At 42.2% G+C, this 23,189-nt stretch overlaps 1 protein-coding gene across 8 annotated transcripts in view; it reads left to right on the forward strand.

Moving 5' to 3' along the window:
• Nucleotides 1-23,189, forward strand: part of NUP214 (nucleoporin 214) — a 97,278-nt gene that overhangs the window by 959 nt on the left and 73,130 nt on the right. For 4 of the 8 annotated variants that reach the window (XM_008535421.2, XM_070595248.1, XM_070595249.1 and 1 more), the window contains exons 2-14: nt 1,517-1,712; nt 2,350-2,501; nt 3,340-3,538; nt 4,203-4,273; nt 5,521-5,584; nt 6,034-6,137; nt 6,898-7,004; nt 7,823-7,889; nt 10,184-10,310; nt 11,670-11,831; nt 15,916-16,390; nt 19,085-19,260; nt 21,822-21,916. In XM_008535421.2, coding sequence (XP_008533643.2) covers nt 1,517-1,712; nt 2,350-2,501; nt 3,340-3,538; nt 4,203-4,273; nt 5,521-5,584; nt 6,034-6,137; nt 6,898-7,004; nt 7,823-7,889; nt 10,184-10,310; nt 11,670-11,831; nt 15,916-16,390; nt 19,085-19,260; nt 21,822-21,916 — 1,995 coding nt within the window. Of the gene's footprint in view, nt 1-1,516; nt 1,713-2,349; nt 2,502-3,339; nt 3,539-4,202; nt 4,274-5,520; nt 5,585-6,033; nt 6,138-6,897; nt 7,005-7,822; nt 7,890-10,183; nt 10,311-11,669; nt 11,832-15,915; nt 16,391-19,084; nt 19,261-21,818; nt 21,917-23,189 lie in introns of all 8 variants that reach the window. The other 4 variants (XM_008535420.2, XM_008535422.2, XM_008535423.2 and 1 more) reach the window with 1 other exon arrangement.

The raw sequence follows: 23,189 nt of genomic DNA on the forward strand, positions 1-23,189 counted from the left end.
ATCAGTGCTGGGGTGAGCCACCCAGTGTGAGTGTGGAATTTCCCCACATGTGCTGGGGCAGAAGGAAAAAAAGATTTTAGAACCACAGACTTAGAAGATGATAGTCTCCGTTTGAGTTACTGATTATAACAGAAAGGAGAGCTCTCCTCTGCCTCTTCCTCCCACTGGCTCTCCATACACCTGTGACTGGGACCCTAACAGGATGGATATTTGGGATTATCAGGATGAGAATGACAGAGACTGAAAATTTTATTCTACTGTATGAAACCTAGTATGGTCTCAGCCAGAAAGCTGTGAATTTCTGGTCACCATTCTCAGTTGGAATTAAGAAGAGCTTTTCATTTAATTTTTTAGCAAATATGTATTCAACATCAAATCCAAGGAAATTAGTTTATGGGGTACATTAGGGATCCTGTATGAAGCACCATAAATACAAAAAGGCAGGCTGAGAAAGGCTGCCTTTGGCTTTTACACTTTTGGAATGTAAGCAAAAGTGGGTTCACATTCTTCTCACCAAAACCTTGACTTGAAGATAGATTTGGAATTGAAGAGAAGAAACGCTGTATATAGTACAACTTAACGTAGTGACTGGTAAACTTATGGAACTCTTTTACCAAGAGGGGGTACGCACTGAAAGTTGTCTTTGAAAGCGTACAGATAAATTCATGGAAGACTAGCTGAGTCAGGCACTGACAGGTCTGGGAAGGCTCCCAGACCCCGAGATGTTAAGAAGCTTAAAAATGGAAGGAAATGGAAACTGGAAGTGGGTGGGGGTGGAGGCGGGGCAGAGGTGATGGCGCCCTTGTGGGAGGGACGCAGAATGTTGTGAAGCGAGGCTCCAGAGGCAGGTGGGTCGAGGCATTCCTGGCCTTAGAGCCTGTGTTAAGGGTGCTGACCTTGTGTTTAGATGTCCTTGAGTATCTAGGTGTGTTTATAGGACTTGACCACCGAGAGATTGACCATACGTATCCTTTTGTGTGATGGAATTTTGTTGAGCACTTGATGCAGGCAAGCCTGTTCTTGGGTTTGGTTCTTTCTGTGGTCGTTTTTTCCGTATCCATGTTTGTTGAGTGCTGCGCGGAAACGTCCAGCTTATAGCGTGGTTGGCTGATGCTTCAATATTGAACAACGATTTATTAAGCATCACTCTGGATCACGAGACAATACATACCATAAAATAGGACAAGATTATAGATAATAAAGTGCAACTTGTGTGGTGGTTTAAGGCAATAAATTAGGAATTCATAAAAGGAAAAGATCAGTGTGAGCTGGATTAGTCAAGGCAGGCTTAATGAAGGAATTTTGAAAATTTTGTTTCATTCAATAAATAGTAACAAGCACTGTGCCAAGCACCACAGTAGGCCCAGGAAGCTTAAAAATGATTGAGCTGCACAGTTCTTGGCCTCAGGGTAGTACATATTTTTGTTGCGCTGGAATTGGGTCTACTGGAATCTAATGACAGACATTAAATTTCCTGTTTTCCCTGAATTGATCTTGTTTTGATCCCTCACAACAGGATTTTCAGTTTAGAGCTCTCAAGAAGGTGAGAATCTTTGACTCTCCTGAGGAGTTGCCCAAGGAACGCTCGAGTCTACTTGCCGTGTCCAACAAATACGGTCTGGTCTTCGCTGGTGGAGCCAGTGGGTTGCAGATTTTTCCTACTAAAAATCTCCTTATTCAAAATAAACCTGGAGACGATCCCAATAAGATAGGTAAGTTACTTGCTTCGTGTTGTAATAGAGGAGTGTAGTGAAGTGCTAATGTAGTTTGCCTTCCCAAGAAAATCGTTCTAATATTGAAATTAAAACTGCTGTTAGTCCTCAGGTTGCCTCCCTAGGAGAAGAAGTTGTAGGTAGGATGCTGGAGGGCTTTCTGGGTGTTGTCTTTGGTGCTTCGTAGTTCTCTTTCGATGAGTTGTTCCTGTGAGCTCAGGGAAGAATTTACCATCCTGCCATGCTTTTATTTTTGCTCACTTGAACTCGAGTTCTGGCTCTCTGGGAGAAGGGTTTTGTTGCATGGCTTTTAGTTGACAGACCAGTACCATCCAAACAAATGGGAGTATGTACTGTTTAGGCCATTGTTGCAAAAATCTGGGTACAGGACGCTATTTTCAACAAGGGCAACAGCCATAGTTAGTTTCCCCAGGTCGTATGAGGAAGAGTCCCTGGGATACTTGACGCCTTATACGTCGGTCAGGAAGCTAAGATTTATCGGCCTAACCAGGTATCAGCATGTGTGCGGATGTTTATGTAGATGCAAAAATTGTCTCACGTAGATCTGAATAGAGGGGTTGTGGCTTATGCTTTGAAAATCCCATTTTCTGCTTTGTCTTTTTTTATGTTCTCATAGTTGATAAAGTTCAAAGCTTGCTAGTGCCTATGAAATTCCCGATACATCACCTGGCCCTGAGCTGTGATAACCTCACCCTCTCCGTGTGTATGATGTCCAGTGAATATGGTTCCATTATCGCTTTTTTTGATGTTCGCACATTCTCCAATGAGGTAAGCTACTGGCAAACTGTAGTGTCAGTATGGGTCCTAAGAAGATTTCCTAGTGTTGAATCATAACCTAGGAGTTCTTGGTGGACCCTCAAGTCTTTTTCTAGATTAAAATTTGGGTTTTAAAAAAGTCCTTAAGTATACAATCATAGATCTCTGAGATAGAAGGGACTTTGAGAAATTCTTGCACAGTGCCACCTGACCGAGGTGTTATCATTTCTCAGTTACATGTGAGACAGCCAAAGCCCAGGGAGCCTTAGGGGACTTGCCCAGGGCCATGGAGTGGTAGATAATGTCAGGAGTTCTAGTCCTGGGTCTCTGGCCTCCTGAGGCAGTGTTCTTCCATGCCGAGCAGTTTAATAGTGAGAGCAGCAATATTATCGTGTCTTTTGCTGACTCTGGGCCAGGCCATATGCTGGTGCTTTCCGCGCCTTGCCCTTGTGCGTGCCTACCACAGCCTTTCGCAGCAGGTACTGTTGTCTTCACTTTACAGGTGGAGAAACAGGCCCAAAGAGTTTAAGTAACAGTCCAAGGGCCCAACACTATTAAGAAGCAGAGCCAAGATTTTAATCTAGTGTCTATTCTTTATTGATTATTTTACATTTGTGTATTTCCTGCTGAGAGCCCTTCGAGTGTGCTAGAGTAATTGCCATTTTCAAAATTGTGCTGAAATTGTCTGTAAGAAATAGGTGGTTGTGTAGAGCTAAATTTTATTTTCATGGTTATGGGGAAAAGTGAACTGTAATTTGAGAAAACTTGCATATTCAGTAATTTTCTTTGACTATTAATGTATCTGTGTATTTATTAATTTATATTTGCTTCTTGGCATTTGTCTTAAAAGGCTAAACAGCAGAAACGCCCATTTGCCTATCATAAGCTTTTGAAAGATGCAGGAGGCATGGTAATCGATATGAAGTGGAACCCCACTGTTCCCTCTATGGTGGCAGTTTGTCTGGCCGATGGCAGCATCGCTGTCCTGCAAGTCACAGAAACAGTGAAAGTGTGTGCGACTCTTCCTTCCACAGTGGCAGTAACGTCTGGTGGGTAATAAAAGCTTTCACTCTATAACATATGGTAATGGTAATCTATTTAAAAATTAATTTCTGGAAATAAAAGCAAATGGGGTTTTTTGTTGTATTTGTTGTTTAGTAGAAGGGGAGCGTATTATTTATTTCTGTAGTTAATGTCTTTGAAGCCAGATAGCGTACATGCTTTAACTTGAACGTGCTTGGATTTTCTAGAGAGAGAAATATTTTGGTATAGCTGATTTAGAACTATGTTTTTAAGAATACTTGTTTCTGCATCTAAAGGGTCATACTCTGAAAGACATTTGTTCCTTGGGGGAAAAGCATTAGAAATCTCAAATGGGAGCAAGAGAATGATCTCTTGATACTTGAAAACCTTCTCTGTTGTCATCTTGTCTGAAGACTGGAGTTTTCTGTACTTTCCAGCTTTGAGGGCAATACTCCGTTGCAGGAACGTTTTTAGCCGTTGATTCAGTGGCCCAGTGATGCACCATTATTGGATTGTATTGTCAAAATGATTTTTCTTTTTTTACTTTGCCGAGTAGGGGTGATCCTACAGCTTTCCTTGGACTGACACAGGGACAAGAAGTGGTGATTATGTAGCTGTTGTGGTGCAGATCTCATTGCTTAGCTCCGTGTTCTTCAGTTTTTAATTGGCAGCATTCTCTTCTTTGCTCAGTGTGCTGGAGCCCCAAGGGAAAGCAGCTGGCTGTGGGAAAGCAGAATGGAACTGTGGTCCAGTATCTTCCTGTAAGTCTTGCCTCGGACTTTAGAACTTTTCTTACTTAAGTTACCCACTATTTTTTGGGGTGGTTTGGAAGTACCTTTGGTGTTTTTTTCTATTAAATTGTAGTTTCTGCTGATTGCAACAAATCCATCAGAACACAGGCAAATGCAGGAAAGAGCAGAGCTCTTCCCTTCTGCCCCGTAGTCCTCCTTGCAGATGCACCCTCTGTGTTCTGTTTAGTGGTAGCCTTCCAGACTTTTCTGGATGCTTATGCAAATAGTCTACATGTGGATGCATTATTTTTGTTTTGCTTTTTAAATAAAATGTGATCATATTCTACACACGGCTCCCCGACTTGATACTCCCAATCCATTCCATAAAGACAGAGCTTCAGGGGGAAAGGAGTTAGTGAAAAGGCTAGTACTTTAATGTGGAATCACTCCGGGGTAAAGCCCAGTGTTATTCATCCTCTGGCTGAGTCCGCCTTAAAGGTTCAGTTTCTCTATAGGCAAAAGAGGAAGTGACTGCTCCTGTTGTTGCACGTCCGCTCTGTCGGCCTCTCCCTCAGGTCTTCCTGGGATAAGGGTCACAGATGTTCTGTGATGTAAGTTGACGAAGAGTCGGTCCGTATCCAGTCAAGCCTGGTGGGAAGCGGGGGTTCACAGGCACTGCCAAGGCCGGTGTTGTGCTTTCCTCCTCCAGAGACTGCTCCCCGTGGGGCCACAGGCTCACTGTGGGGGTGGAGCTTTGAGGTTAAGGTTTTCTTGTCTGTCATTGCAAAAAGGTCTTATGTGAAATTTGGTACATATTCTTTTAGGGCATTAGCCTGTAAACCAGTAATACGGTTGGTTTAATTTTATTGGTTTGATGTTTGCCCTTTTTTTTTTTAACTTAATAGTATATTGGAGTTCTTTTTCCAACTCATTGCATATAGAGCCGCTTTGTTCTTTTGAATGGCTGCCTAGTAGTCCGCTGTGTGAATGAGCCGTAATTTCCTTTTCTCTTGTTGATGGTTATCTGTATCAGTGTGAGTAGTTTTGTCACTGTAAATGGTATTGCATTGAGCATCCTCGTTACCTACATCCGAACACGTTCATGTGAGTATTTCTGTAGGAAAGGGTCCTAGAAGTACTCATTCACTCTCCTCTGTTCTGTCTCTTGTGGCTGGAGATGAGAGAGAGGTGGCTTCTAGGGGAACGTATTGGATTTGACAGTTTCATTGCTTTAGGAATTATTTCATTTGACACTTTTTCTTTCAAATCTCTTTCAGACTTTACAGGAAAAAAAAGTCATTCCTTGTCCTCCGTTTTATGAATCAGATCATCCCGTCCGAGGTAATACATCTGCTTTTCTTGCTGGGCTGACCTCTATTGAGGCCCCGTCTATATTACAGGTTTTTCTGTCACGTGACGTACCTACGTACCTGCTCAGGGAGGTGTTGTGCCTTCTGTGTGAATACTCTCATTACTTGAGTTAGCTAATTAAGTTGTTGTAACACTAATCCTCTGGGAGATGCCTGTGTCTCATGGTAAAGGACATTAAATGAATCCTGGTATTAGGATTCTTCATCATTTCCCTGATTATAATCCACCAGAAAAAAATACCACTTTGGGATGAGTTTGGGCTTCTCGAGTCTCTGTGTCTGTGAATTATATTTAGTCAGTGAGATCTGGACCTTTGTAAAAGCTGTAGTGCTCTGAGTTTTTTGTGCATAGGGTATTAATTTATAACTACAGGGGCTATTCCAAACACAAAATGCTTTATTGGAGTGTGTGTCTTTCAGTTCTGGATGTGCTGTGGATTGGTACATATGTCTTCACGATAGTGTATGCCGCTGCAGATGGGACCTTGGAGACTTCTCCAGACGTGGTGATGGCTTTACTTCCGGTATGTATATGAAAGGGACATTTTTGTTCTTTGAGATTATAGAAGTTTTTTGTGTGTGTGTGAGGAAGATTGGCCCTGAGCTAACATCTCTGCCAGTCTTCCTCTGTTTTGTGTGTTGGATACTGCCACAGCATGGCTTGGTGAGCAGTGTGTAGGTCTGTGCCCAGGATCTGAACCTGCAAACCCCAGGCTGCAGAAGCAGAGCGCGCAAATTTAACCACTATGCCACTGAGCCAGCCCCTTATAAAATTCTTTTGATAAAGTTTGAAGCTTAGGCATCAGTTTCCTTTTCTTACTGGCAGTGATGGTACAACTTCAGATGTCAGGTTTTAATGTTGCATCATGGGCCTAAGGACTGAAATTATTGTGTCCACTGAAAACATGTTCTACTGTTTAGTTATGAGGTGAAAAAAATTACAAAACTTGTTTTTGCTTAAGCTGTAAAGTGTGTCTTGGTACATGTTAACCTGAGAAAGAAATTATAGAAAAGCAAGAACACATCTTGATTTTTTTTTTTCAGTTGTACATTATTATTTGTCAGTCACCATATAAATGTACCCCTTCATATCTTGATTTTTAAAGTTCTTCCACTTGTTTCTCCATCAGATATTTATCAAACGCCTGCAGTGTGATAGGCACTGCTTTAAAGCTGTGACTATAGAGGTGACCAACGCGAAGTCCCTGCTTTTGTGGATCTTACGTTCTAATGAACGTGCTAGTTAATAACACAAGACTTTTTTTCTCATTCTATTCCTTGTAGAAAAAAGAAGACAAGCACCCAGAGGTGTTCGTGAACTTCATGGAGCCCTGCTACGGCAGCTGCGCGGAGAGGCAGCACCATTACTACCTCAGCTATGTTGAAGAGTGGTGAGCTGGGGGCCCAGGGCGGGGACGCCTGAGTCACTTTGTTCCCACTTTGAAATTTTTTCTGTAAGGAGAATAGCCGGCCTAAACATACTTTCAGCTGAGGCTAGATGATGCTTTTATAACTAATACTTCTTTTTTTCTTTTAATTGAGGTCCCTTTGGTTAAACATTATATAAATTTCAGATGTACATCATTATATTTCATCTTCTGTATAGTTTGCATCGTGTTCACCACCAGAAGTCTAGTTGCTGTCTGTAACCGTGCATGTGCGCCCCTTTACCCTTCTCGCCCTCCTCCCACCTCCTTCTCCTCTGGTAACCACCAATCTGTTCTCTGCTGACTACTACTACTATTTTCCCAATTTTGAATTATTTAGATTGAATATGTACCCATTTTCTCAATAACCCGAGCAATGACAGGAAAATACTGATGTTTAAGGAACGTGTTAAAACTTTTCCCTCTGAGAGCAGAAGTTTCCCTTTGGAAGCTAGTGACCTGAAGTCAAGCTCCTGTTCTTCTGACCAGATTATTCTGCTTACAGGGTGGTGTGCTTGCCGGAAATTCCGCCTTGGTTCTGTTGTGTCTCTCCTCTGTCTTAAGAAGGTAGACAGTTGGCCGAGTCTCCAGGGCTTTATCCTATGAACTGAGAAGTTAAGCTTTGTATCTAAAATCTTCTCAGCTTTGTTTGGCCAGATAGAAAACTTTACCTTCCTCTTTGACATCTTGAGAAAATCCTCAGAGATCTTAGCACAGACTCAAGTCAAGTTAGAACTGTTGTTGTTGGAATTTAATGAATCTTCTGGTTTTATTCTTTGAAGGGATTTAGTGCTGGCAGCCTCGGCGGCTTCAACAGAAGTTAGTATCCTTGCTCGACAAAGTGACCAGGTACATTTTTCTCTTCTGTTTTGTTTATGTGATACTTTCCTGAGAAAGACTTTGGATGGAGTTAACTCTGTGGTTAAGGTTTAAATGAGGTCACATCCCTTTTAATGAGCTCCTGGATGAGAGCAAAGCTTAAATGACAAAGAGCCTTGGGCCAAATGGCTTGGATGTTGCATGGGACAAACACACGTGTCAGATTTAGCAGTTCCCTCAGTGTGGTGAAAAGCCCTTCTGTTCTGTTACGGTCCATCCACGGTCTGTGGAAACATACTATGTAATCAGCCTCTGACAGGAGTATACCTGGATGTGCAGGAGACTTTTTGTTGCCTTGTTCTGTTTTACCATCTTTATTTTCTTCCTGTTACTTGAACCTGCCCCTTCTATTCAATCAACTATAACCCATCCTTGATTATGGAAGAGAAACATGCATATCAAACCAAATTGTGACTCATGAGAAATACTTTCTGTTTGACTTTGAGAAATTGCCAGAAGGCTAAAAGCACCTGCATATAAACACCTGCTTTCCTTCTGTCACTTTGTCCTCCTTGCAGGCAGTGGGTGGGCTGGGGTGGTCGGGTAAGCCATCCTGAAGCACGGTGGATTATGCAGAGTGACTGCAGAGGAGACAGGCTGAAAGGGAAACTCTTGTTTTTAAGAGTCTGCCTTGAGTTTAAAAATGTTCTGTGCACTGCACAGATACTTAGGCCTCTTGAACCGTTGCACATTTGTCCATCATTCTCTGGGCGGCAAGGTGGCCTGCCAGAAGTGCATGGCTCTGGCAGTGTCTAGAGTGGGCCATTTTGGGGTTAAAGGCCAGAGGTCAGTCCGATTTGCTGCTCTTGGATTGATTTCAGTAACAGTTTCCTAATTGCACAAATATTTTATGTATCACACATTAAAAATATACCTTTATTTTTGCTTTTTATCAAGGTAATTTATATAGTTAAAAAATCCAATAGTAGAGAAGGGTTTATAAATGGAAAAATCCCCTCTGCCCTGTCCTGATCGAGTCCTGTTCTCTAAAGGGGACCATTTTAACTTGTAAACTTTTTCTTTTAATGGTTACCTCCTTATCCCTAAATAATTATTCGTTTTACTTATCATTATTAATTTTAGACTTTCTTGGCTGTTGGAGGATTTAGCTCCCATGTGCCTTCAGATCCCCCTCCTTCCTCCCAGTAGGGTTCTACATTGTGGTGGTTTCTTCTATTGGTTACCCTTCTACTTTAATATTTCTTACCTTCCTTTCTCATGGTGTCACCGTATACACTATCTCTGATCTTCCACTTTGTGAAAGGAGTGTCTTCGCACCCCCACCCCTGCCTGTAGCACACCTGCCCCACTGCCGCCTTCCAGCTGTTGTCATCTGTCTTGTCTTTTATAAAATTGAAACCAGCACTGTGTGTGTTCTGTTCTGTAGTGATGATCGAGTCTTCATCTTGTCTACAGACTGTTTTCAAAGTTGAAATCACTTTTGTTTGCGTTGTTATGAACTTCACTATTATTCTTCACTCCATAGCTCAGTTGGGGAGTTTGATGGTGTTCCCTTTTCTGAGCAGGTTTTTGTTTTTCTCTTTGTTACTCACTGAGTACTATTCCCCTTTGATTTGTGCTGCCCAGTTTTGGTTAACACTGAAAACTAGACAAATGTTAGTGATTTTTTAAAAATCGATGATCATCTCTTAGAAGGAACAGAGCCCACTTAAGCAAACTTAAGCCAAAGGGGAGCTTTTGAAAAGAGTTAGTGGTGTCTCAAGGAATCCAGGAGTAGGAGGATGACCAATGTGAGGAACTGACACCAGGAACTAAGACCTAAGGTTACCTTCTGTCCCCGTGGACAAGCAAGCACTGGGCATCTGGCCAGCTTTATAAGCGGCTCTGCTCAAGACCGTGGGAGAGATCAACTGGACTTCCTGGTCCCAGTCCCAGCTTTCTAGGAGCAGAGATTCCCTGACCTAGGGCCGCTGTTGGATTTACTTAGCATGTTCAGGAATCTCCCAGGTCGTGGTGGACAGCACCTCAGAAGGTGTTCACGATAGTGGTTGTGTTTTTACAGGGCGGGGACTTGGTGTACTGGGGATAGATAGGTTGATTTGGAAATTTAACCCCTCCCTTGCTGGGATACTCATGGCTTTTAGACTGTCTTCCTAGACTTCAGAGTCTCAGTCAAAACATAGCTCTAAAGCAAGTGAGTTGACTTTTTTCTTCTCTCCTATTTGAACAGTGCTCGGAAGAATCAGTGCAGAGCTCTAATCAATATGGCATTTTCTTCTTCTACTGCTTGTTATTTTTTCCAGATTAATTGGGAATCTTGGCTCCTGGAGGATTCTAGTCGAGCTGAACTGCCTGTGACAGACAAGAGTGATGATTCCTTGCCCATGGGAGTTGCCATAGATTACACTAACCAAGTGGAAATCACCATCAGTAAGTGTAGCCTGGTGTAGCTTAGTGCCGAAATGGTCTTCCTCCCGATCATTGTTAATATTTAAATCCACTTCTGCATTGTCATGACAATCTACTTTGCTGGGTACTTTTTTTTTTTTTTTAAGATTTTATTTTTCTTCTTTTTCTCCCCAAAGCCCCCCGGTACGTAGTTGTATATTTTGTTGTGGGTCCTTCTAGTTGTGGCATGTGGGACGCTGCCTCAGCATGGTCTGATGAGCAGTGCCATGTCCACGCCCAGGATTCGAACCAATGAAACACTGGGCCACCTGCAGCTGAGCGCGCGAACTTAACCACTCGGCCACGGGGCCAGCCCCTTTGCTGGGTACTTTTAACTTCCAGTAGCACATTTCTGCTTGAAGACTGATATAAAGTGCGTTGTGACGACACTAATCGTACTTGAATGAATACTCATTGATTAGACCAAGGCCATACAACCCCGTGTGTTTGTGTGTGTGTGTCTGTCTGTCTGTCTGTGTCTGTGTCTTTGTGTGTGCTTTAGAATATGACTGAAATATACAACATCAGAATTTCATAGCTTTGCTTCCTTGCCCATTCCACTTCCCCAATGACCTCCCAAGGGAATAACATCCTAATCAGATACTGCATACCAATACTTGGTTTGAAGGCATAGATTAGAAAATGGAGACTCAAACGCATGTCTTCCCAGTTGGGCCCAAGTGTGTGCTCTAAGTATTTCTTCTCCCTGCTAAACCTTGGCAGAGCTGCAGTCTGAAATGTGCAACTGCAACGGAAGACATATTCTTTACTCTTTGATGCTTCAGTTTAGAGGGGTGTCCCTGTCAGGCACCCTTAAACTCCCTGTCCTTTCTCTGGTCAGGTTATTTGGTCTGATCAGCTCATTTACTCTGATTCTCTTGAAGTGTTAATTAACAAAATATATGCTTATGATTCAACTGTGAGTGAAGCAGTTTGACTCACTTTTCTGTGTCCTACTGTGTATTTTCTAGAGTCTAGTCTCATTTTTTACTAAACCAGCCACTTCCTTGAGACTCCGGTCTTGGTCAGGGGAACACTGAAACTACCTCCTGAACACCGAGACACGTGTACAAATTGAGGGAGCGTTGAGAGAGTCAAGCCGTGCAGGACTGCTGGAGCTTCCATGCAGCACTCGCAGGGTGGCGGCCATCTGATAATGGCCGGAGCTCCGTTTAAAGAGCCGTTTCCCGGAGGGCTGTTGATATCTGAATCAGAGCACACTGGCGTCACTTCTGCTGGAGTGAGTCCAGTACGCCCCTTCCCGCTCGGGGCAGTCTTTCCCTTCCGGGCCCAGACCCTTCAGTTGACTTGGCTCTTTTGTCACTTTTTCTTTTTTAACAGATGATGACAAGACTCTTCCTCCTGCTCCAGTTCTTATGTTGCTTTCAACAGATGGTGTGCTTTGTCCATTTTATATGATCAATCAAAATCCTGGGGTTAGGTCCCTCATGAAGACACCAGAGCGGCTGTCCTTGGAAGGAGAGCGACAACCCAAGTCATCAGGTACGTGCCTGTTCTCGCTTTGGCAGAGAGGGAATACCAGGGGCTTGTTCAGGGGTCTCCCCAAGGATGAGAACTGTGTAAGGACACGTGGTCATCCGTATCTGGCCAGTCTCTCTTCATGAGGCAGGGCTAATCTTGTCCTCGAGCGCACATACGCACGCTGGCCTTCCTTCACCCCCACACGTTCTTCTCTGACCTTTACTTGAGAGAAAAAGACGGCTCAGCCAGATGGCTCCCATCAGGTAATTTATCAACAGTGTCCTATTAGAAGACCTTATATTGTATGGTCTGAATCCTAAAGACATAGAGACGTGTTTAATCATGAGGGATTAAATAAATGATTATAGATTCATATAGTGAAATGCCATGGAATTCTTAAAAATGTTATGTTTATTGACAAGGAAAGAGTATGATATATCATGAAAAAGCACTGTATACTGTGTGATTCCTTTTTTATGAGAAAAAATATATATATAGAAAAAATATTTGGAAGATGAATATTATAATATAAATAGTGGTTATTGCTGGGTGGTGGGGACGTGGGGATTTTCTTTTTGTTTATCTGTATTTAATTTTCTTTAGGTTTTTTACCCCCTCTTTGAAAATATTACTTAAGTAATATATGTTTATTGGAGGAAAATTAGAAAACGCAAGAACAAAATCGTGTAAGAGCCCATCAGTCATCAAGCAATGGCCAGTCAACATTTTGGTACATGTTCTTCATGCTCATAAACGCACACATATACATGCCAATTTGTAGTTTCAAAATTTTCACAGTGACAGTGTGTCACTTGTGAGAACAAAATATAAAACTTTTTAAAAGGGCATTGTTTCATATTTTGGAATTTCACTAATATGTCTCTTTTTGAATTCTGTTGGGATAAAACTAGTAAGATTTTCTTCTTCTGAAATGGCTAAAAAAGGTCACAGTGTAACCAATTCCATATCTAAGGAAAAATATGTTGACCAGTTGAGTTGGATAAGGTTGACACTACTTAGGGTATCTTTTCCCGCTGCTTCTTGATGCAGAGTGAATTGTCACTGTGCATATCATATCATAAATAGAGCCACTTGGATACTTGGGCCCCTGCCAGCTGGCAGTGTGACCCCAAGTAATAGATCAGGTGCCTTGCATAGACTGTGGCACTGTTGTTGTGTTGGGATATCTCATTATCTACAGGGTGTGTCCTCTTTGAATGGTGTTTTTTTTTCTCCTTATATGGTCCTGAGTACCATGAACTACCTACATCCAGTTGCCTGGTCTGTCGGTAACAAACAGTGAAGTCAGGAGGCTGTGGAGTGATGTTTGTTTCAGAGCGCAGTTCATGTGAGAGACTTTGCTACCAGCTCGTTAAACCCCCGAGCACAGAGGCCAGTGTTACTGTTTGCTTTTCCTGGAGAAGCCCCCTCTTCCCTCACTCTTGGTCCGGAGGTAATGGCCATGTTGAGATGAGTGGAAGAAAGCCACTGAGTGGGGGAGAAAGTGTTCCACCAGTTCCTAGCTCTAGCTAAAGCCTGGGTCGTGGGTTCAGAAGACATTAATTGTTCTGCCCATTTCCACCCTACAGCTCTAAGGGTGCTGGGTTGAAAGATCAGAAATAGCACCATGGCTTTTTAATTAGTTCTGTTTTCAGTGGAAAATGCCTCTGGTTTCTTTCAGCTCTGGCGTGTATTTTTCCTCTTGGTCTGCTAAATGTGCGTGAAAGTGATTAACGTGTGCATCTTTGTGTCTTTACAGAAGTTAGCTGTTCGTGGTTCCATATTCTATGAAAGAAATATTAACAGAATAGATTTGCTTGCATTATTATACTTCCATAGAAGCAACAATTTACTTGGGTCTTTCTTTTCAGAAGGTGGTATTTTCATACTTGTATCCTAAGTATTTCATTGCTTTAGACATAGTGAAGATAAACTGTCATCTCAGACAATTTGGAAGAAACAAAACCCATTAATGAAATGTATTGATAAAAATACTGCTTTCTTATATATTTAGTTATTTAAGAATTGTCATTTTTACTTTATAGAGTATTTGGAAAATAGAAAAAATTTTAAACCTGCCTTTTGGGGTATTCTCTGCCAGTGTTTTTTTTCCTAAACAGCTTTCTTCATACTTGTAATCATATTGTATACATAATTGGTATGCAAGTTTTAATTTAAATTGTAAGCGTTTTCCAGGTTCTTGCATAATCTTCATGATTCGTTTAAAAGAGTGACTGCTTAATACTCCATTGAATATTTTTTTTACCATTTGGGTTGTATTAAATCTCTTTTTCATTTTTTAGGTTATTTTCATAGGCTTTATTCTTAGAATTGGGATTACTGGGTCCATTTTTTATGATCTTTGAGACATAATGCTAAAATATTTTCTGAAAGACTGTGCTAAATTAGGTACCTACTAGTGATAAAAAGTTTCAGGTTCTGGGGCTGGCCCAGTGGTGTAGTGGTCAAGTCCATGTGCTCCACTTCTGTGGCCTGGGGTTTGCAGGTTTGGATCCCGGGCACGGACCTGCATGCCATTCATCAAGCCATGCTGTGGCAGCATCCCACATACAAAATAGAGGAAGATTGGCACAGATGTTAGCTCACTAACAGTTTTTCTCAAGCAAAAAGGGGAGGATTGGCAATGGATTTTAGCTCAGGGCCAGTCTTCCTCATCAAAAAAACTATTTCAGGTTCATTTTATCCTTTCAAACATAGGGGATTATACATATTTAAATTTTGATATTTTAGAGGACAGTAAAAACTATGCCTCATTTAAATTTACATTTCTTTCAGTAGAGAGATTGAATCAGTTTTCTTTTTGTGAATTAGGTTCCCAGTTTATGTCCATTAAAGTCTTGTAATTTTTGTTTGTTTTTATTAATTTTTTTTCTTTATGAAGATTAGCCCTGAGCTAACTAACATCCACCACCAATTCTCCTTTTGGTTTGCTGAGAAAGATTGGCCCTGAGCTAACATCCATGCCCATCTGCCTCTACTTTCTATGTGGGATGCCTGCCATAGCATGGCTTGATAAGCAGTGTGTGGGTCTGCACCCAGGATCTGAGCCAGCAAAGCCTGGGCCACTGAAGCGGAGTGTGTGAACTTAACCACTGCACCACTGGACCAGCCCCTTGAAATTTTTTAATCTTAATTTGTGTGAGCTTTTTAAAAAAATAAAATATTACTTATTATTTTCTCGAGATTTTTATTTTTCTTTATTTTTTTTCCCTTTTCTCCCCAAAGCTCCCTGGTACATAGTTGTGTATTTTTTAGTTGTGGGTCCTTCTAGTTGTGGCATGTGGGACGCCACCTCAGCATGGCTTGATGAGTGGTACTACATCTGCGCCCAGGATTTGAAGCCGAGCACTCGAACTTAACCACTCGGCCACGGGGCCGGCCGCCTGCTGCAGATTTTTAAAATTTCATTTACCTTTTAGTTATGTAACAGTTTTTGCACACAGTCACATCTTAATCTTTTTCTTTTGTTCACTTCTGAGTTTATCAAGTTGTTTGACTCTCAGAGACTGACCTCACTTTTTGCCACCTTTGTTTTGAGGTGTGTGTATATCTGTGCTTTTGTTTATGTGTATATCTTTAATTCATCTGGAATTGCTTTTAGTGACTCTTAGGAGGTGGAGGTCAGAATTAAAATTCTTTCCCTGATTGTTACTGAAATGTTGCAGAATGACTTATTTTTCACTGTAACATTGAGAAGTGTATTTTTTCTGTATTACTCCACTGGGTGTCCATGAAGTTCTGTGTAATGTTTTTCTCCATTGCCTTTTTCCTTCAAAGTTTTATACATCTTATATCCCAAGTCCAATGTCAACTCTGCTTTTATTTCTTTTGTTCTTGGACTAAGGACCATTATTTCTTTTTTTTTTTTTGCCGATCATCTTTTTTTTTTTTAAATTTTTTATTGAGTCAATGATAGGTTACAATCTTGTGAAACTTCATTTGTATATTATTGTCTGTCAGTAAGGACCATTATTTCTGACGTCATTCTACCACAAACCCTTTTCCATTTGCTTTCTGTTATATGGATCGCCGCTGTTACAATGCTAACTTCTCTCTTCCTTTTTCTCCATGTTTTCCATTGCAGGAAGTACTCCTTCTACCCCAACCTCCTCTCAGGCCCCGCAGAAGCTCGATGCTTCAGCAGCTGCAGCTCCTGTCTCTGTTGCACCTTCATCGCTGGCTGCTCCCACCTCCACCTTCTCTTTGCCTTCTGCTGTTGGAGCCCCTGCCGTGTTCTCCTTTGGTTCTTCGTCCTTGAAATCATCTGGCTCCGTCACTGGGGAGCCCCCTCCATATTCCAGTGGCTCTGACAATTCCAAAGCAGCCCTGGGCTCTGGTGCATCCATCTTCTCTTTTGCTCCTCCTTCTCAAGCCTCCCTAGCCCCGACCCCTGCAGCCTCTCCCTTGGCATCATCAGCTGCGTCATTCTCCTTTGGATCATCGAGTTTTAAGCCTACCCTGGAAAGCACGCCACTGCCAAATGTGTCAGCTCCAAACATAGGCATGAAGCCCTCCTTCCCACCACCGCCCTCTACAGTCAAGGTCAACCTTAGCGAAAAGTAAGTGACACATAATGTTTGCTGCTTCTGCAGGGTGGGTAGAGAGCACGTGTTTCACTGGAAGGAGTCACTGTGAGGGGAGTTAATAGATTTTCTCTTTTATTCTTAGTAATATTTGTAAATGGCAAAAATTCAAACAATGTAAAAGGTTTGCCTTTCTTCAGTGGACAGAGTCCACAAGAGTCTCTTAGAATTTTTTTTTTTCACTATTAGAAGTTTAGGGACTGGCCCCGTGGCTGAGTGGTTAAGTTTGCATGCTCTGCTTCGGCTGCCCAGGGTTTCGCTGGTTCGGATCCCGGACATGGACATGGCACCACTCGTCAGGCCACCCTGAGGTGGCATCCCACATGCCACAACTAGAAGGACCCACAACTAAAATATACAACTGTGTACTGGGGGAATTTGGGGAGAAAAAGCAAAAAAAAAGATTGGTAACAGTTGTTGGCTCAGGTGCCAATCTTTAAAAAAAAAAAAAGTTTATTTGTTCTTTTTGTTTATTTATTTGGTCAAGAAGATTGGCCCTGAGCTAACATCTGTGCCAGTCTTCCTCTACTTTACATGGGATGCCACCACAGCATGGCTTGATGAGCGTTGCTAGGTTTGCCCCTGGGATCCGAACCTGTGAGCCCTGGGCTGCTGAAGCAGAGCACACAAACTTGACCACTACACCACTGGGCCAGCCCTCTTTATTTTTTTGCCTTTTAAAACACGACATTATCTTTTAGAATGGTTTTAGATTTGCAGAAAAATTGGGAAGATATTACAGAGAGTTCCCGCTCACACTTAATTTCCCCTAACATCTTACATCACTATGGTACATTTGTACAGTTATTGAAGAAACATAGATATGTAATTATTATTATTATTTGTTTTGCTTTTTTATTGATGGAACGTTGGTTTATAACATTATGTAAATTTCAAGTGTGCATCATCATATTTTCTCTGTAGACATCGTGTTCACCACCCCAAGACTAGTTACCGTTCGTGACCGTACGTGTGCCCTATTTCCCCTTCTGTCCTCCTCCCTAGAAGTTTATATTCAAGTGCTTGTTTTATTTTTTTCAGATTTCAAATGTAGGAGATATTCTTTATTTTTAAAAATGAAACAATACCGAGTATGTGTCCCGTAAGGGAAGTGAATCTCCTGTAGTCCTTTTTCCTTTGGTGTCCACCCTTGACTCTTCTCTGAACCATTTCTACTCAGCCACCAAAATGGTCTCGTGAAATTGCAGGCACACCAGGTGACTGTCTTGCTTGGCAGTCCCCAGCTTCTCTTTGCTCTTTGAGTACAATCCAAACTCTTCAGCAGTCTTCCAGTCTCCTCTAGATCTGGGTCCTGCCAGCTCAGATTTTATTTTTTACTTCTTTATCTGCTTGTCATGTTCTCCCACTATAATATAGTTTCTTTGTTTTTTTTTAAGATTTTATTTTTCCTTCTTCTCCCCAAAGCCCCCTGGTACACAGTTGTATATATTTTTATTGTATATTTTATTGTTGTTGTGGGTCCTTCTAGTTGTGGCATGTGGGACACCACCTCAGCATGGCTTGATGAGCAGTGCTAGGTCTGTGCCCAGGATCTGAACCTGCGAAACCCTGGGCCACCAAAGCAGAGCATGTGAACTTAACCACTCAGCCATGGGGCTGGCCCTAGAATGTAGTTTTTTTCTTTCTTTCTTTCTTTTTTTTTTTGAGGAAAATTAGCCCTGAGCTAACATCTGCTGCCAATCCTCTTTTTTTTTTTTTTTTTTTTGCTGAGGAAGACTGGCCCTGAGCTAACATCCATGCCCATCTTCCTCTACTTTATATGTGGGACGCCTGCCACAGCATGGCTTGCCAGGTGGTGCCGTGTCCACACCTGGGATCCAAACTGGCGAACCCCGGGCCGCTGAAGTGGAACATGTGTACTTAACCGCTGCGCCACCAGGCAGGCCCCGTAAAATGTAGTTTCTTGAGGGACATAATCCCTTGTATCTTGTAAGCCTTCCCAAGGTAACCATTGAGTGTAAACACTACCAGCTTTCTCCCTGATTCATCTCTACTGTCTCTTCTTGCTGTGGACGTGTGCTGATTGTTGCTCCGCCACTGCCGTTGTCACTTAATATTAAATTGTCACACAGTCACTTGATTCTAACAGTTGCCTGGTATTCCATTTTGTGGCTGCACTGTAATTTATTTGACCAGCTGTCTAATGCTGGATTTCTAGATTGTGTACAGATTTTTTGCTTATTAGGTGAAACTTACCTTTCATTCCCACTAGGCTGTAAGCATCCCCAAGATGGTGACCTGCTTTCCTTTTCCTTTCTCACCCTTAGAGGAGGTGGTCACCCGAAAATGAATTCTCAGCAGTTTTCTTGGTGAAAAGAGGGTCCTAAACGCTCCTAAGCATAATTGAGTCCCACCCTCTTTTTTCCTACTTAGCTTGATAGAATAGGAAATAAGCATTTCATATCATGGTAAACTTAGTTTATCTTCATATTAAGTACTTATTTATAATTTTTGTTGAATAACTCGTTCCTAAATAAGCAGACGGTAAGATAAATGTTTCCTTACACCTTTTATAAGAAATGGCTAAACGTTTATGTTTCACAAAGGCCGAAAAGCATGGATAGCAAGTTGTCGTTTGATGCCATGGCTCCTGACCAGTGTGAGCAACTCTCACGGGCTCCTCTGTCCCCTTCGGGCCGCTGTTTTCAGGTTTACTGCTGTGGCCACCTCCGCTCCCGTTAATAGCTCGCAGAGCACACCATCCATGGTGCCCTTCTCCTCTGCCTCCAAGCCGGCTCCTTCTGGACCTCCTGGCCACCCTGCACCTCCCTCAGCATCGTCCACTTCCATGTCGTCAAAGTCGTCAGTCTCTCCCTCAGCAGCAGGTATGACTTTAAGCAAACACCTTCAGAGCTCAGTCTTGAATCCTCAGATGAACATTTTCAATTGTTGAGAATCCCAGCTCACATAGCTGGACTAGATTGTTTTTTCTTGCTTTCTGTATCTCACACTAATGTGCTGTGATTTTCATACTCTGAGTTGGGAGCGTTCAGAATGACCTCAGTGCTGCCACACTTGTCTCTCTGACGTTTCTCGCGCAGCTGAGAGTACTTGATGATTCCAAGGCAGTATCTTCCTGTGGAGCCTGCCCTGCATGAAGGGCAGTGATAGAACGATTGTTCAAGCTGCATAGGAGAGAGCGGGCCTGCAGAGGCTGCTCTGCTGACTGCTGCTGGGGACTGGCTGGATTTTCACGTTCAGAACTACTGTAAACAAGCTTCTTAAATGAAGATCATATATGGAAATCATTATTATAGCCAAGTTGAATTAAATGAGCAACTGTATCTAGTTTATCTTTTATTTTCCTTTCAAACTTGCAGTAATGAATGCTGTGCTCTTCACCGAGATGGCGACATTTGCTAACATTTTGCACCATTTACTTCATCTCTTTCTTTTTTTCTGCATTTTTTTTCCTAAAACATTTGAGAGTTAATTGCAGATGTGAAGCAGTTCACCTCTAAATTCTTCAGTGTCTATCTCCTAAAAACAAGGCACACGACGTATTATTACATTTGGGAAATTTAACAGTAATCGATAGCCCATATTCACATTTCCATGGTTGTCCCAATAATGTTCTTTATGGTTTTTCCCCCTCCACTCAAGGACTGCACATTATATTCCAATTTTGTCTCATTGGTCTCAGTCTCAAACAGATCTTCTCCTTTTTTGTTTTTCTCAACGGTGACATTTGTGAAGAGGTCAGGCCAGTAGTTTTGTGGAGTGTGCCTCGCTTTGGATTTGATTGTGAACGTTTTGGGCAGTGACACACGTAGGTGGCGTGTATCACATCCATGATCTCATTTTGTCCTGACGTGAGTGATGTTAATTTGCTCATATGTTAGGGCGGTGTTTGCCACATCCATCTCAGTTTTTTGTTTTTGTTTTATTTTTTTGAGGAAGATTAGCCCTGAGCTAACTACTGCCAATCCTCCTCTTTTCGCTGAGGAAGACTGGCCCTGAGCTAACATCCATGCCCATCTTCCTCTACTTTATATGTGGGACGCCTCCCACAGCACGGCTTGCCATGTCCACACCTGGGATCCAAACTGGCGAACCCCGGGCTGCCAAAGCGGAACATGCACACTTAACCGCTGCACCACCGGGCCGGCCCCGTCTCAGTTTTTAACTTGGTTATTTTCATGAATGCTGGCGATAATGCCTAGCGAGACGCATTTGGGTAGCCCTTTGGTGTTTGAATGTCAGGAGTCATTTTATCTTGGTGAATATTGAACAAGCATTGAGCTCTTACCTATTGCTCAGGAGAAAGCGTTGCCGTGTGGAGTTACCAGAGTCACTTCATTCCAGGTCTTTTCATCAGATTCTGAAAGGGATTTGTCCATGACCCAAAGAATTAAGGAGCCTTGCCTTAGTCTTTTCACATCTGTTTACAGTTTGGGAGAGAAAACTTGAACCATAGTGCGCATATACTTTCTCCGTTTCCACTGCTCACCACTCAACTCTCCCTACCGCCCATTACCGTTACTTAATTCTTCAAGTTTGGTGGGTCCTGATTATTGGATTGCAATCCTAGTTGCACACTAGACTCATTGGGGCGTCACCTCCCTAAGAGTTTAATGAGCTCTCTGGAGATGAGGGTTGAGTGGGAGTTTTTGGTGGTATTTTTTTTTAAGATTGGCACCTGTGCTAACATTTGTTGCCAATCTTTTTTTTTCCCCTCCTTCTTCTTCTCCCCACAACACCCCCACGCTCCCCTGGTACATGGTTGTAGATTCTAATCGTGAGTGCTTCTGGTTGTGCCATGTGGAACGCCGCCTCAATATGGCCTGATGAGCGGTGCCATGTCTGCACCCAGGATCCAAACCGGCAAAACCCTGGGCTGCTGAAGCAGAGCGCACAAACTTAACCACTCGGCCACGGGGCCGGCCCTGTGTATTTGTTTTTTAAAAGCTTCCTAGGTGATTTTAATGCATAACAGGGCAAAACTTGTCTTAGAGGCTTTTAGAAGGGTCCTGAAGACCCTGTGAGTTCTTACAAGGTTCTGGGGGTTATCATTCTTGTCTGGTGGTTTTAAACTTTGTCCCCAGTTCCCAGAGATGCCTTAGGAGCCTCTGTGAGGAGTAAGGATGGGCCAAATGGCCAGTGTCCTGGGCCTGCACACAGAAACACATAGCTGTTAGCAGAGACACTGCGCTTTTACCTGCTTTATAAAAGAGTTTCGCATCTGAAAATGTAATGTATGTTTTTTAGTTATCTTGGAACAGAGGCTAACACAACTGTGGACATCACTTTTGCTAACAAAGATCCTAAAAGGGGGGCCAGGGACAATGAGAAACATGTTTTTTTAGATTTGAGGAAAGGACATTTATGATGGAAGAAATAATGGGAATAAATACTGTCTGTTTTAACTGACTCTTTGTTCCAGCAGGGCGATCTGCTCAGGGCAGTCCAAGTCCAGTGCCCTCAACGGTGCAGAAATCGCCTAGGATAACCCCCCCAGTGGCCAAGTCGGGCTCTCCCCAGGTATGTTTAAACTCCACTTCCAGTGCTGTGTGTGTTAATTTACTTCCCCAAACGTACATGTGTGTAAAATGGGTTTTCGTGTTTTAGAATTCACACCTTCGAAATAGTATTTAGGACCATGTGATAGGAAATACCAAAGTATGAGCTTTGCATATTTGTAATGTGTGCTCATAAAAGCCATTTGTCTCCACCCTAGAGTCTTAGAGTTGTTTTCTCCGCTGGTTCCTGAGCTTATCCATGCTATGCTGCTCAGTTTGTTGTATTCTCTTTATATCTGGAAAGACTGTAGCACCTGATTTTTTTCTCTCATTCCGAAAGTAACCAAGAAATCTTATCCACTGCCTTCTTTTTCTCTGCTTTTCCTTAACATCTCAATATATTTTACTTATTTAGTTTTTTATTGACATACAATACACATAGGAAAGAAGTACATGTGTGATACATGTACCCCTCAGTGAATTGTCACCAGCTGAATACACCTTGATAACCAGTACCCAGATCATGAAATAGAACATTACCAGGACCTCAGAATTCCTGTTCATGTGCACCCTTCTAGTCACTACTCTTGCCAGAGGGGACTCACTGTCGTGCTTGCTGACCGCATAGCTTAGTTTAGCCTGTCTGTACCTCCTATAAAATGGAATCACATCGTATGTTTCCTTGTATCTGGCTGTCTTGCTCAACATTGTGCTTGTGCGATTTATCCGTATCATTTTTGCTGTATGGAATTCATTGAGTGACTATACTACAAGTATTCTTTCCACCTTGAGGGACATTTGAGTCGTTTCCGGATTTAAGTTATTGAGAGTAGTGTTGCTCTGACCTTGCTAGTTGATGTCTTTGGGTGAACGTGTGCATGCATATCTGTTGGGCATGTACCTAGGAGTGGAATTGCTGGGTCATGGAATACGCATGTGTTCCTCTTTTGTAAATTCCTCCAGGAGTATGTGAGAGCCCCGCTGCTCCACGTCCTCACCAATCTTGATATTGTTCACTTTTTATTGTAGTTGTATTTTGTGGTTTTAATTAATATTTCCCTCATGAACAGTAAAATTGAGCTTTTTTTCATGATTATTGTCCATTTGAATATCTTCTTTTATGGGGCATCTGTTCAAGTCTTTTACCCCTTTTTCTATTGGGTTGTCTGTCTTTTTCTTATTGATTTGTAAGAGTTACTTCCTTTTGGATACACACGCACACGCACTCACGTAACGTAAATACTTTCTCACTATGAATTGTGTTTCTAAAAGCTTTGTTATTTCACTTTTCATAT

Source organism: Equus przewalskii, chromosome 26 (genome assembly GCF_037783145.1).
Source record: "Equus przewalskii isolate Varuska chromosome 26, EquPr2, whole genome shotgun sequence".
NCBI lineage: Eukaryota > Metazoa > Chordata > Mammalia > Perissodactyla > Equidae > Equus > Equus przewalskii.